This window comes from Sarcophilus harrisii, chromosome 1 (genome assembly GCF_902635505.1).
Source record: "Sarcophilus harrisii chromosome 1, mSarHar1.11, whole genome shotgun sequence".
Classification (NCBI taxonomy): Eukaryota; Metazoa; Chordata; class Mammalia; order Dasyuromorphia; family Dasyuridae; genus Sarcophilus; species Sarcophilus harrisii.
In genome coordinates this window covers 246924238-246940431 of record NC_045426.1, presented here as the reverse complement: position 1 = coordinate 246940431, position 16194 = coordinate 246924238, and the positions used below count along the sequence as shown (strand labels likewise).

The window sequence follows — 16194 nt, the reverse complement described above, 5'->3', positions numbered from 1 at the left end:
ACAAGGATTATAGCCAAAAAGAACAAAGTCATTTTGTACTTCATTGCCTAGGACCATATATGCCTTAGTTTTCCGACCGTGCAAAAATACTTTTGCTACCATTCTCCTAACCTCTCCCTCCCTTCCATGGCTGTCTATGAGACCTATGATCACTTCATCAAATGGTTTATCAGTGCACTGTTGTATTGCTCCTATTTCCTGTTTATGTGACTGACCTGATTATAACTCCCTTCATTGGCCACTAGTGACTCCCCTCTATGAGTTGTCTCCCCTATTAGAATAAAAATTCCTGGACAGGTAAGGATTTATTGCTTTTATATTATTTCCAGCATTTAATGCAGTATTTGGCATACAACAGCATTGGGAATTCATGAAATTAATGCAAGTTTTCTCATTTGATCTTCACAGCAACCTTGTGAGGTGGCCGTGTAGGAATTAGCACACAACTGCTTCATTAATGTTTTTATCATTTATTCAAGGTGCTTTTCTTTTTATAGTAGTTTTCAATCCTCCTTCTCTCGAATCAATGTGTGGTTCTATCATTTCTTTAGGCGGGATTTCCACCAGGAGTAGTGAATATTGTGCCAGGTTATGGGCCCACAGCAGGAGCAGCCCTTTCTTCTCACATGGATGTAGATAAAGTGGCCTTCACAGGGTCCACAGAGGTAAGTCAATTTAAATGTTAAATCATCCTCAGTGGTTAGAATTATACTTAACTACTTTAGAGTCAAGATTCCTTATAAAATACATTCCTATCTGCGGAAGACCCACCCTTTTTTGTGGGTAATCTGCTTGACTTCAGGCAGGATCAGGAAGTTAGCCAGCCCACTGCTTTCCTGATTGCAGGATTTAAGGATGTGGCTCCTCAGCAATCACTTTCCCACTTATTCAAACACAGATTAGGCAAGTATAAAGAGGAAGCCATTTATTTAGGTTCTAGCTAGTGCCCAGTTCCATAGAATAGGAACACATTTTTACAGAGGCCAAATCAAGCCTTTATATATTAGTTCGATAGCCCTGCATTTCTCTTCAGGATTCTAATTAGTCAAGATCTTTCCAGGTTGCATTTCTCCCTTATAAAGTAATAGTATACCCAATTCTAGGCAAAATGTGACCAGAGCAGCTCTTCCTTTTTGTTCTTTGTGCCTTTGGTCAAGTCTCCACTTTCCCAATCCTTCCTTGTCCAAGAAGCAACATTGCCCTTCCCCTCCTTAACTACAATCCTAGTACACTATCTGGGGTATTTATCCTTTCTCAAGGAAATCTGTAGAAGCAGAACAGCTAACATTGCAAAATTCCATTTGTCACACTATCTAATCATTTGTATCTTACTATGCTCTTCAAACACACCATATGAGCAAGATAAGGAGTTTAAAGAGCGTTTAGAGAAACAAACCTCTATAATTGAATTCCATGGCCATTCATTGTATTTCCTATTTTCAAGGAACTGCAGTAGGTCTGGGTTAGAAGGTAAGCTCCTTGAAGGCTAGATTTCTTTCACTTTTGTATTTAAATTTAGGTGTCTAACACAAAATCAGACACATCATAGACATCTAATAAATGCTTGTTGATAGACTAATACTGGGCTGGCACTCTTGCTAATCCCCACCAAACTGTCCTTCTTTATTGTGTTTGTCATAAATGGAAATGTATCAAAATAAGCTTGAATTCTGTGAGCATGCACCAACAGACCAATTTGGAGAGGCCCAAGTGGGCTCCACAATTACTGTGGATGAGTCACATGTGTATGCATAAGAGCAGACTTTGATTACAAGTGAATCAAAGTCAAAGTCCTCCACTGAGTGATGATGCATATGGCCATAATATAGTGATGGATACCATGATGACTTGCAAACCAAACCTGGAACTTGGTTTTCAGTTATCATTTCATAGAAACTGTGGTGGATGATATGATAGGGCTAACAAGGTATCATGTGTCTATCTATAGAGATTTAGAGATTACAAAGTGCTTTTCTAACTAAATTCCTCTGAAAGTTTGCCCAGGCCTTCATGTCAAAAACCTTGCATTTGAATCCAATTTCTGTCATTGTTAACTGCAAAATATTCAGTAAGTCATAAATTCTCTGTGTTTGTTTTCTCTACTATAAAATAAGGGGGCTGGATTATGTAAACTCTCAAGTCTCTTCCTGTTGTGGCCTTCTGTGAGTTCAGTAGTACAAGGGTCATTACTTGATCTATATATTACAACTGTATTTTCATTTTTAAATTTTAAAATACAACAGCAATTTAGAGATCCTATTAAGTTTATTGAAAACATAATTGTACCGTTTGTTTTTGAAAGTTTTGTGTTTCAAAGCCTGTCATGAGTTTATGCTATTTGTCCATGTCACAGAAGTAGTTTATAACATCTACCATTAGCATATTGCTTCAAAATTCATGAAATTCCATGCAAATTTCTTATTTAATCCTCACAGCAACTCTGTGAGGTAGCTGTGTAGGAATTAGCACTCCTATTTCACCCAGATGGAAATAGAAGCTCAAAGAAATTGAGTGACCTTCCACTGAGTGACCTTCCATGGTCATAAAATCAGGTCTTCCTGAATTCAAATGTAGCTTTCTATTCACCATATATTATATGGGGTGTTCAGGGAAAAACAAGTTCCTGTGGTGCAAGGGCTTACCTTTAGCATCCAATCAGTCAATATAGTAAATTCAATATAGTAAATTCTTACTGCGTGCTACAATTTTTTACTCAATCTAATAAGTTTAATATCTTAGGTACCAGCAATGTACCACGAATTCTGGTTTAATTTAGATACTCCCAAATGTTATAGAATTGGGGAGAGTGCTGGCTTTTTAACAACCTTCATTTCAATAATAATAATAATAATAATAATCTGAGAATAAAAAAGGAACAAAAGATAGTGGAAGGAAGATTCTTGGTCTTCTTAAATAAATATAGGTATCTAATAGGAAAATCGGGATGGTATTTCAGATGGGTTCCAAACCATGGATTCCTAAACTTATTGAACACAATTCCATAAATTTGTCAGCAAAACTAAAAAAAAAAATCAGGTATTATAGAGTAATTTATTTATGATAAAAGATTATATGCTTTTAGAGATGTATGCACTGATGGTGCTGTCTCCAAAAATATAATCAGAGGCTCTCCTTTTCACTTCTTGTCTATATTTTCCTTAGAGAATCTACCCAAAGGACAAAAAACTTTTCTTCTGTTATCTCTTGACATTCATGCACCAAGTAAATGGCTCAGCTGTTGCCTCTCATTCTTGCCTGTCTTCTTTTCTAATCAGATGTCCTTAGTTTTATTATTGCTATCTCTACATGAGTCATTGTTGGTGGCATTCTATAGCTTGCTTACATAAATCTCATATGTTTCCAGTGACCTTTCAATTATTTCTTATTTAATTGTTTTTTAGAATATTGATGAGTCAGAGGTGGCCAATTTCAGGAGCAAACATTTTTGTGTCAGTGAGAGCACTGTGTACATTTTCCAAAATGTAATGTAGACTTCTAATTATTCAATTAAACAAAACTCATCTATCTTAAGTGATTGTCAAATTAAATATATTGTTGAATTTATTTGACAGATACCTAAATATTTCTTTCCAGTTTTCACTTCATAGTCTGTGGGAGAAAATGGGATGGATAGAAATAGGGAAATAAAGAATGAAGGAAATAATAGAATTATACAGTTCTGAATCTGGAATATATATCAGAAATCATTTAGTCCAAAATTCTAGGCAAGTAAAAAGAAATTGGCAAGTCATTTTAATATATAAGTATCTTGAAAATATCAAGACTCTTAGTAACTTAGAATATTTGGAGACTAGCATAAAGGAACCACCATTCCTATACCTAAGAAAAGAATCCTAGTGGATAGGAAATGAACACAGGGGAAAATGTACAAAGACAGTATCTTTGAGTAAGACTTTCAAAATTGAAGAAGGTTGTTAAGAATATGGATTTCTGAAGAACTTGTCCCAAAAAAAAACCATGTATTTAATGCCAGCATTTACCTGGCTTTTATATATACTTGTTTATATTTGCTTACATTATCTCCCCTGATAAAATTTGAGCTTCTTGAGAATAGGAACTTTTTCATTTTTGTTTTTGTACCTCTACCACCTAGCTCAGTACCTAGAATATAAGAAGCTCTTACATGTTTCCCCTTAATATGTATAAAATATGCCCTGCCCCATCATACATATCATGTTCAAAAATGGTGGGAAACTCCTCCTCTGGAGTATGTTGTTTAATATTCAATCAGCCTATTAAACAGATGCAGTAGTGATTTGAAAAAAAAAAAAAAAAAACTGGTTCCTTGAGCTTCACAGTTCCTTTTCCAACTCTTACATTGAAAAGAATATTCATTTCTGAGAGAAGGGAAAGGATATCACTTAATCAACAATTATTGAGCACCTACCATATGAGGTCCTTTGGGAAACAGCTATAGCATACAATCTTGATTCTCTATAAGCTTATTGTTTGATTGACAGAGGAATTATTCAATCAATAAACATTTATTAAACATTTCTATGTGCCAGGCACTATACTAAGTGCCAAGGATACAAATTTTTTTTTTAAAAATCACACCAAAAAAAAAAAACCAGTTCATGTTCTCAGAACTTACAATATGATGGGAAAACAATATATAAGCAAATATATACAAAACAAGCTATATACAAGATAATTAGGAAATAATAAAAAAGGAAAAATCTTTGGAATTAAAAGGGCTCGTTTTGTTGTTGCTGTTCATCCTTCATACTTAGAAGATAATGAAATCAGGAGGGTGATGTCTTGCATGTTAATTGGATTTAAAGGGCATAGTCATACAAAATCATAAGCCTCAGTTTCTCCTCTAATTATCAAAGTCCAGTGAGGATGACTAGTGATGACCCAAGATGCAGTAGGAGAACTTAGTCTTTTTTAAACTAAAGTCTTCCCCAGATCTCAGTTGTCTGAGGTAATACCCATTCAGTAGTTACACAATATATGTAAGAATTGAGGCAAAAGATAGCCTACTTGACTTCCCCCCCCCAAAAAAAAAAAATCAGGGAAGGAAAGACCCACAGTTAATTTGTGGAATTAACAGAAACAATTGCTGTTTACATTCACCCTGAGCCATCAAAATTCAAACAATGAGCAAGTAAGACTTGGGCCAAGCCTATTATTGATCTCTGAGTGAGAGCCACTGATTTGGGTTTTGAAACACAGTGAAGTAGCTCTATTTGAATCCCAGTGGGCTTTATCAAAAGCTTGTTTTTACAGAACTGTATTTCAAAAAATCATAAGTGAAAACTGCATGAAACAAAAAGTTAATTTTTTCCAAAACAAAAAATAATAACAATACTTATAATAAATAAGTAGGGAAGAAAAAAATTTAGTACTCAACACTCCCAATAATATGGACTATAAACAATCAAAATTTATATTCCAGAAGAGGAGGGAAAGAGATAGATGAAGAAGAAGGGATGCAAGAAGAAGCAAGAGGAAGCTAGTATTATTAGATCAAAGAGTATTGGGGAATTGGGGAATACCCCAACAAAGTGTTGGGGAATAAGATGTCAGACACCGAAAGGCAGGTGTCAGAACTAGGTTATGATATGCAAAAAACTTCATTTTATGGCAAATATATAGTACAAGTACTATAGGAATTCAGATGAATAAGAGATCATTTTTCAGGATGATAAGGAAAAATTTCATAGAGAATTAGATTATAATTTGGATTTTTATTAAAATTTGTAAGATTTAAAAATGGAGAGCATCAAAAAGCTATAAAACTGTGCATACCCTTTGACACAGCAGTGCCACTACTAAGTCTGTATCCCAAGGAAATCATAAAGGAGGAAAAAGGATCCACATGTGCAAAAATGTTTGTAGCAACTCTTTTTGTGGTTACAAAGAATTGGAAAATGAGTAGATGCCCATCAATTGAGGAATGGTTGAATAAGTTGTGATATATGAAGGTAATAGAATATTATTTGTTCTATAAAAAATAATGAACAAACTGATTTTAGAAAGGCTTGGAAAGAGTTACATGAACTGATGCTGAGCAAAACAAGCAGAACCAGCAAAACATTGTACACATTAACAGCAAGAATGTGTGATGATGTACTATGAAAGACTTGGTTCTTCTCAGTAGTTTAGTGATCCAAAGCAATCTCAGTAGGTTTAAGATAGAAAATGTCATCTTCATTCAGAAAAAAAGAACTATGGATATTGAATGTAAATCAATACATGCTATGTTCACTTCTTTTTTCTGTTTTTTTTTTTCTCCCATGTCTTTTCCTTTTGCTCTGATTTTTCTCTCCCAGCATGATTCATAAAGCAATGTATAAAATAAATAACTAATTTTTTTTAAATGGAGGGAACAAGTTAGATATTCTAGATAAGAGGAAAAGATTATGGAAAGGGTAATGGTAGAAAAGCTTACAATGAATCTGCGGGCTAGTGAGGGATCTGCTTTGATTTCAATAAGGATTTGCATAGAATAGTGAAAACTGTGCTACAGATGAAAAAGTTATCATATTAATATGGAAATGTCCTTAGATAGTATCTAATTCTCACCAGTTTGTCACACTCCTCTCTTTAATAATGTTTTCCTAATAACATGTTAAGACAGTTTTTAATATGCACTTTAAACAAATTTTGAGTTTAAAATTTTCTCTTTCCTCTCCCACCTCTCCCCTTTCTGAGACAAATAAGCAATGTGATTATACATGTGTAATCATGCAACACATATTACCATATTAGGCATGTTACCTCAAAAAGAGCTACTACAAATATTTTTATACAAATAGGTTCTGCCCCACTCTTTTTTTAATTTCTTTTAAGACACAGATCTAGTAGAGGCATTGTTGGATCAAAGGATATGTACAGTATGGTTGCCCATTGAGCATAGTTCCGAACTACTCTCCAGAATGTTTGGGCCAATTCATGATTCCACCAACAGTGCATTAATGTAATGTCTGGGCTAGCTTTCTGGAGGTCCTTGGTCTTTAGGTGGAGAACTGATGAAGTCAGGAGAGCCACGAGGATGGTCAAAAATGGAATATCTCATTTCTAGTCCTTCTCAGCCCTTAAATTCCTTGGTATGATTACATCATTACAGCACACTATGGATGTGTGAATTAGAGAACTATTACATCACCAGGCTAAGTACTAAGTATATGTATACTAAAGAATCATCATCTCATCAGTTCCACCTTGTTGTAAGTATCCTTGCTCCAAGTACACTTCTCCAAAGTTCTAACCCTCTATACATTAATATCTCAACTTTCCCATATCTCCTTCAATATTTATCATTTTTCTTTTCTATCATATGAGCCAATCTGATCGTTATGAATTGGTACCTCAGAGTTGTTGCATTTCTCTAATCAATAGTGATTTCGAGGATTTTTTTAATATGATTATAAGTGGTTTCAATTTCTTCATCTGAAAACTATCTGTTCATACTTGTAAGATGTAGCAGAGCTGGAATTTGAATCAGATGCTCTGATTTCCAGTTTTCTTTCCACTGTACCTATATGGATCCCTTAGCTTCAAGGTTAATTGTGATATCATTGACCCATCAAACAGTGGTACATAAGAACATGTTAAAATACCTTAAGAACCTTTCAATCCTAATCCTGTGCTCTGGGATTCACAACTATCCTCTACACCTTTGTTCAACTGCTTTTTTCGCTTTCACATCATACTTTTCTTCCTTAAAGCCATGTGTCTTTGGGCAAAGAAAGCTTTTATAACTAAAAATATATTAACATTGGAAGTAAGATACTCTGTAATATGACATTTTAATGACTTTTCTCTGACATCTGATTCTCTTTTTATTACATAAGTGGAAATCTCAAACATTACTTCTTAAGACGAACACTCAGATCACCTTCTCCATTCGTCATTTCAGGTTGGCAAGCTAATCAAAGAGGCTGCTGGGAAGAGCAATCTGAAAAGAGTTACCCTGGAGCTTGGGGGAAAGAGCCCTTGCATTATATTTGCTGATGCTGATTGTGAGTTTGACTAATATTTTTATCTTTCTTTCTTTTCCCTTGATTTTTATCTTCTGACCAGTGTTATTGAGCTAAATTCTCAATGAATCTTGCTAAGTGAATCTTCAGTCTTGAGTAAGTCTAATAAGCCTTGAAGTCAGAAGTGGGAAACCTTGGATTTGAATCCATGTTCTATTATTAAGTAACTAGACACATTCAGCAAGTCATATTTCTCTCTCTCTCTCTCTCTCTCTCTCTCCCCTCTCTTCTGTAAATAGGGGAGTAAGACTAAATAACTCTCAAGCCGCATCCCATGCTTGTGTTCTGTGTGTTCAGCAATAACAATATAAGTGCATACCATACCTAATCTCTCTCTCTCCCTGTCCCTCTTCCTCTTTCTTTCCCTCCTTTCTTTCTTTCTGTATGTGTATGTGTTTATGAATACGTATATATAATATACATACTATATATACATATACTATATAATCTGATATATATATATGGTAGATTTGTTTTCATTTTGAGTTTTATAAAAATATAGCAATAAAGGGATCACATTCCACTAACGTCTCTTTAAGTATGGGAAAAAAATAAAATCCAAATTCTATTTGTAGTAGATAATAGATTGAATCAAATGGAGGGCTAACATTGCACTAACAGGAGGATTATTAAAATCAAATCTAAAAGATATACGGCCCTTTGATTCATTACATTTTACCATGATCCCCTCTATATTTTACCTGTATAACTTTCTAGATGATGATTTCCTGTTACAGTGTTTTTAAAAGGCTTTTTTTTTTAAATGTGAGAAGCATGTGAGAAGATGGCACCTATTTTTTTGCTTTAAACAATCTAAGTAAAATCTGGTTCTAAAGCAGAATTATCACAGAAGCTTTTCAACCAAAAACTGAATAAGATACAACTCCCTTTGGGGCAGGAAATAAGTTAACCTTAATAATTTAGTAAAAGGATTTTTTTTTAATTATAAATTATTCTACAGTTGTGTTTCAGCTTCCGGGAGAATTAGAATTTAAAGAAGGCTGCATTGTCTTAAATTTTGATTTAAATAGTAATAGCTCATAATTGTCAACAGTGATATAGTGCTTTAAGTTTCACAAATTGTTTTACTTTGTGAGGTAGGTGTTATTACTATCCCCAACTGACCAGTGAGGAAAACTAAGACTTAAGAAAGGTTAAATAACTAAGAACCAAAGCCACACAACTAGTGAATGTCAAAATCCAGGATTCAAATTCAGGTCTTCTCAATTCCAAGTCTAGGACTCTAGCCACCAAACTAAGCTGCCTCTCACTTTTAGAAATAAGTATAAGACTCTCTTATTATTTTTAAATGTTCATACCGTTTTCTACCTAGTGTGCAAGTAAGGTTTTATATTGAAATATTATGTTTTTGAAGCATTTTGACATTTAGGGAGACAAAAATAAAAAAGATTTCAAGTATTAAGAATAAGAAATCTTTAGGTTCTTGCACAGGTGCAATTTTATAATTGGTTTGGACAATTATTCCAATCCAATTCCAGACTGATTATTCCAATCTTTACAGATTGATACTTTGATACTATTTAACAGCCATTTCAAATTTTCTTCCATTACCCAGTTTTAATGCAGATCCCAAAACAAATGGTAATAATTCCAAAATTCATTTATACTACCTGCTCTGTATTTTAGGGAGTCAAAAAGCATTCTCTTTTCTAGACAGGAAGAGTAATCAACTTTTATATAGTACCTACTATGTGCAAGGCACTGTGCTAAATGCCTTGCAAATATTATCTTATTTGATTCTCACAGTAACTCTGTAAGATGGGTGCTATTAGTATCCCCATTTTTCATTTGAAGAAACTGAGGCAAACCAGAAGTTAAATGACTAGCTAGGGTCACCTAGTAACTAAATGTCTGAGGCTGGATTTGAACTGACCTTCCTTTGTAGAAGATCAGCTTTTAGGAGGGAATATTTTCTCTGCAACTAACCTACAACTTTGCACTCTTTCATTTGCAGTGGATAATGCCGTGGAATTTGCGCACCATGGCGTGTTTTACCACCAAGGCCAGTGCTGCATAGCAGCATCTAGGATCTTTGTGGAAGAATCAATTTATGATGAGTTTGTCCAGCGAAGTGTAGAACGTGCCAAGAAATACACCCTTGGGGATCCTCTGAATCCGGGGGTACAACAAGGACCACAGGTTGGTAAATGAGGAAGTACATACAATAGAAATCACACAGCAAAATAAAATATGAGTTTCACTGTGTTTTCTCTATGGGGATCTAATCTTTCTTAGATGATATAAGGATGATTCTTTTTTTTGATATCTTTGAAAACTGGAAAACAAGTTGGAATGATATTTAAAATTCCAGACCTTGTTCCTCTTGACATGTTTTTAATACAGACTTTTGAAAACAAGGCAAATTTAAAATTAAGACTATGAGAAAATTTTTCTACTTTTATAAAATACTACCAAAATTGAGTGGATGAAACAACTTTAATTCTCACTAGTGTCTTTTGCCTTCTCTGTTTACCAAATGAAAACTATGTGAAATTCACTCTTTTCTTCCCAGGCATTTTTTTTCTCCCCTTAATGTCCACAGAATTTGTTAAGCTACTTTGTGTTTATACATTTTACTTCTACTCTAAACACTGCAGTCACTCTGATCAACTGATTCAGCACCTCACAGTCATTCCTGAAGATGGTCATGTCCTAAATACCCCCTCCATCACATGAAAGGTATAATCATTTGTACCTTTCATTTGGTCTATTAAAACCAACTCTTTTCTTCAACAGGTTGCTGCTTTTTTTTGTGTATGTGTGAAATTTTTCCATATATATATATAAATATATATATATATATTACCAAGCTAGTAAAATTGCTTTTTTTTTCTTATTTCTCAGACCCTTTCCTTTTCCTATTTGTAACACTCATCTTCTTCAGATTGAGATTATACCAAACATTTAGTAATTTGTCTCTCTACCTGTGTCCATGATATAATTTAAATACACACTGATCCTCCGTGAAGTAACTTTGTTCCTCCCATATCCATGTAAACCCAGATAATTCTATTTTTTTCTTATTACTCCAAGTGAAAAACAGAGACCCATAACCACTATTCCTTTTTCAATCAAGTTACCCAACAGAAAAGTCTTAGGATTTGGACGACTTTATTCATGGAAAAATGTCCCAACACATGTACATTTTTACAATGAAGCAGTATTTCTGTTTTTATTCTATTTTGCAACTGTCCATTGCTTCTAAAATATTTTTCAAGGAAATTGACTAATTTGACCAAATCTGGTAAGTAAAGGGGAGTCACAATATTTCTTAATTTTATGATTTGATCTCCTACATCAGAATGTCAGAAAATGACAGAAAAAAGAATTAACATCTGTATTTTCAAGGGATTTCCTTAAGAGTATATATATTTTAATTGATTTCTTCGGAGGAGATATTTTAAAGATCCATGTTGGGGAAATAAAGAAGAATTTCTCCAACTTAACGCACTAAATCCAAGACAGCTGGCTATGGAACCCAAATTGCAGTGCTCCCAACTAGATAGACTTAAGAGACCTAAAGGAATTAGAAGAAAACTCAAATGTTTTTTTTTTTTTTTTGCTTTCAAAAGAAAGAATATATAATTCTCTAAGAAATAGTTTGTCTGCCAATAGGCAAACAGCTCATTAAACCTTAATCCCCCAAAATAATGAAAGATTTTATCATAGATTGCATTTAAACCAATAAGTATGTTGAGACAACCAAAAAAAAAAAAAAAAAAGCCTGAAATGCCTCTAGGGCTTCTTCACAATTTAAAAATCCCTTTTGTTGTCATTGTGGGAAAGAATTTATTATAAAGCAGACTCCACTCACCTAGAACATTTGGTCTATTGCTTCATCCTCCCATTTGATGGGTCAGTTCTTAAGACTCTTTTCCACTGTAAAGACAAATGAAAAATTTTTATAGTTTAGTGTTTAAATATGACCACAAAAATTATAAAATAAAATAAAGTTGAGAGACAATTCATTGAGAATTGCACTGAGAATATTTACCTGAAACTGATTATGTAATGTCAACTGTATGAAAGATCAGTAATCCATTCTCTTACCCACAATCTTAGTAATCTAACAACTCCCTGAGTCTCAGGAGGGATGTAGTCCAAACCTAACTTAAGTCTGAAATATTTCAGACACATCTGTTATCATGGAGAACCCTAAAATTACTCCATGATTCAAGTTGGGGAACAAAATTTGAATCAAGTTCTTTGATTCCAAATCCAGTGTTCTGTTCCACTTCCTCTTCTCAAGAAGCCTATAATCTACTTCAGAAAAGCAAGAAATTAATTTGATTAGACTTCTCAGAAAAGAAGGTTTGAGCTGGGCCTTGAGGATTGATGAAATTTGTAAAACAAACAAACAAAAAAACCCAAAAAACCAAAAAAAACAAACAAAAAACCAGAGATATGTGAGAGACTATTCCAGGAAAGAGCAATTTCATGAGCAATAACAAAGAGGTGGCCAACAGCTTGATATATATTTTAGAGTCATTAAAAAGACTAGCCTTTGGAGAAAAGGGTACTTATATGGGGAATGGTGAGAACTAAAATGATATATAAAGGTATGGTCAGATTATGAAGGTGTTTGAAAGTGAAAGCCAAGATGAAGACTGTTGACTTGATAAAGTAAATGGTAAAGATGATGAAAGTGATAATTTTACAGAGATTAGTCTGGTAAGCTTCTTATATGCGGAATGAGTTGAAGAAGAGAGAAAGTTGTTGTAATAATAAAGGCTTGAGATAATTGGACTAGAATGATAGTAGCAGGAATGGAGCAGAAGGATCAAATATGAAGGACATTTTCTAGTGGGAAGTAGGAGAAAAGGAAGAGGAAAGAGTCAAGTATGTCTCCAAAATGTAGTCTGAGATCATAAAAGAAACATACCAAGGTCTCTTTTAAGAACTTTAGAATTGATTGCATGACATGGATAGTACTGACACAAGACCTCCCAGCATGATGTGCCCTTATTATTTGCTTGATGAACAAAGCAGAATTGAATTAGCTCAGAAGAAACACAAGATGAGTAAAATTAGAGAAGCCACCCCAAATGTTCATAGGAACTATTTGAGTCCAAGCTGAGGAAGAGCATTCTGAGCTTGTAGTGGTCTGATCAGCCACAGTTGGACATACTGTAAACTCAAGTCTAACATGGTGATGTCATTTGGGTCCTTTTCGAGAACAAAGGACAATCACCAAACAACCAGTGATCAGGGCAGACAAAACTAGTCTGCAGAAAGGAGGAAGCCATGTAGAAGAATGAAAAGAATGTTGGGTGTGAAGTCACAGGACCTGAGTTTAAATTTCAGATCTTCTATCTTGTGACATTGGGCAATTCACTTAATTTCATCAAGCTTCAACTTCCTTTATTTAAAATGAGAAGACTGGGCTAGATGACCCATAAGATTGCTTCCTGCTTTAAATCTATTAACTTACAATTTTGTAATGTCCATTTTGAAAACATACTATACTTGATACTCAGCTCTTCCACCTACTATTTCTGCGACTTGGACTTCTCTTGACTTCAGATTCCCCATGGTAAATGAAAGGGGAATACTAGATAATCTCTTTGGTTTCTTCCAGTTTTAAATTTATATTCCCAATCATCTTGCTTGTTTTTGTGAAGTGACTTCCTATAAGCAATTGGTATTATGGCGATAGAACACAACTGAAAGATCTGAACTGGAAAGGCAAAGTTGTATTTATGGGTGTAGAATTCACTGTCTGGTTTCCTAAAAGCTAATAATGGTGGTAGCAAGAGAAACTGATCTACAAGTGCCCTACTTTGGGAAGCCTGCTATGTATTCTTTGGCTCTCTTACTCTCTTATGGATTAACATGAGTTACATAATAAAAGAAAAGAAGAGGAAAGAAAAAAAAATCTTCCCATGGTAAGAAAAAATAATGAAGATATGAATATTTGAATATATTTTTATGATGTTGGGTGGTTTAGGGTTTTGTTTGTTTTTTTGGTTTTTTTTTTAAACAATCTACTTTGTCTAAACTAGAAATGTATTGGCCACTGATGGGTCTGATTTCACTGCTAATGAATGTGGGAGCTTTAACCTACTCTATTTCGAAATAGTCCAGTTTATTCTTTCTTAGGAAGGCTGGTGCATCACCACACCCAAGTCTTATTTTTTTTTAATGCCACAAAGAAAATATTGAATAAATATCTCATAAGATCATCTTCTTGAAAACAAATCTTCAACTTCTTAGGCTGACAGGCTGATATCAGTCAACAGATTCTTAAATTTCTAAATAGAATTATGCCTGAGTTTTTAAAAATATTCAAACATGTGCTCACCATTTATCTTTAAATGAGACTTGAAATGAACAACTATAAAAATATGAAGTGATTTATTTAGTAATTAGGATCATACAAGGGACTAAGAAGACAGGTTAATAAAGTATCCCCACTTGATACTTATAATTATTGGGATTTAAAATAGAAAAAATTTAAAAACAAATGTTAGTGACTTATTCATTTTAATAAAAATATTGTATGAACTAATCTGAGAGCAGAGGAAGTAAAAGACCTTGGGATCTACTACCCTTCTAAATTGTAGTCCCAGGTCTAAATAACTAATTTTCTTGGGCCAAATAAAAGTAAAGTCAGTATAACTGGGTTTTCTCTTCTTATTACACTTTTTCAGCATCTTTGAATAGATTATAATCTATTCAATAATCTATAATCTGGTTAAATCATAATTTGACAGAATTATATTATGCTTCCATAAGGATTTTAGTACAAATTGGTTTAGAATTCAAAACCGTGGGCATTCATAAAGATGATAAAGGCTTAACCAAATGAGGTTGTTTAAACATGGTGTATCTTTTCACCCTTGTCTTTGGCAGGTGTTAAAAACAAATTTGAATTAACTAGCCATATGATTTCTCAACATTAATAGTTTTATTATCAACAATGACAATTAACATTTTATGCATTAGTTTAAGATGTATAACTAATTCTTGGGATAAAAAAATTAAAATTCAGGACAAGAAAACTACTTTGATGTAATATTTGATTTTTAGCAATATTCTCCCTTTTTTAATTACAAATTCAGGGAAGGACTAAATTATTAATTGAAGTTTCTTTTCTTTTTTTCTCACATTGGCCCCACTCCTTCATATTTTCATGAAGATTGATAAAGAGCAGTATACCAAAATACTTGACCTTATTGAGAGTGGAAAGAAGGAAGGTGCCAAACTAGAATGTGGAGGAGGACCATGGGGAGAAAGAGGTTTCTTTATTGAGCCCACAGTTTTCTCTAACGTTACTGATGGGATGCGCATTGCCAAAGAAGAGGTAAGACTTGGTTACATTCTGTTCTTGAAGTTCCTTTCTTTTTTTGCCCACACACTCCCAACAGATACCTCACTCTGCTTTTTGTTTCACCTTAATTTGCCTCTCTTAGTCATTGATGCAGTTTTAGCTGTCACCATCTAGGCTAGGAAACCATCACCTAAACCATCTGGCAATAATTATCAATTATCACATGGCAGTTCTCAGCTCTATATACACAGAGAATAAGAAGGGAAATCTCTCTCTACATGTTTTAAAAAAATTTATCAAGAGGTTTCTCTTCTATCCAATTGAAGTTTCTGCTTCCCCTTTCTCTTCCCCTTCTTCTTATTCCATCTAATTAGAAGAAAGATGATAATCATGAGATAACATGTAAGCGATCACTCTGAGGATTATAGAGTGCCTTGTATTATGAGCTAACAGAAATATAGAAAAACCATTAATTACATCTTCCTTGCAAAATTCACCAATATCCTTGAAGATCCCTTCTCATTTTTTCTCTTCTATAACTATCTTCATGTTTTTGACTCAGTCTTTTTCCTACAGACTTTTTTTTTTTTTAATATCTTCAGTGAATGGATGACACTGTTAAAAAACCATAAGATTTTAGAACGAGAGCAGAGAGAGAACCAGGAAGCCATTGATTTCACCAATGTCAGGAATTCCTTTCAGCAAAGGCAGATCTAAACTAGGGGGATGAATGAAATGCATTATGAAGATTAATGAATTTGTTAACAGCTAATAAAGTATGAGGAGCTAGATCTGAAATCAGATGTTCCTGATTTTAAGCCTTTCACTTCACACCTTGATTAGTTTTAAGCTAATCCACTCATCCATTTTAAGTTTTTTAACACTTCTCAAATG

General features: G+C 33.9%; 1 protein-coding gene across 2 annotated transcripts in view; it reads left to right on the top strand.

Moving 5' to 3' along the window:
* Nucleotides 1-16194, top strand: part of LOC100918704 (retinal dehydrogenase 1) — a 66371-nt gene that overhangs the window by 38010 nt on the left and 12167 nt on the right. For both annotated transcript variants that reach the window (XM_012542906.3, XM_003761632.4), the window contains exons 8-11: nt 552-665; nt 7889-7991; nt 9985-10169; nt 15169-15333. In XM_012542906.3, coding sequence (XP_012398360.1) covers nt 552-665; nt 7889-7991; nt 9985-10169; nt 15169-15333 — 567 coding nt within the window. The remainder of the gene's footprint in view (nt 1-551; nt 666-7888; nt 7992-9984; nt 10170-15168; nt 15334-16194) is intronic.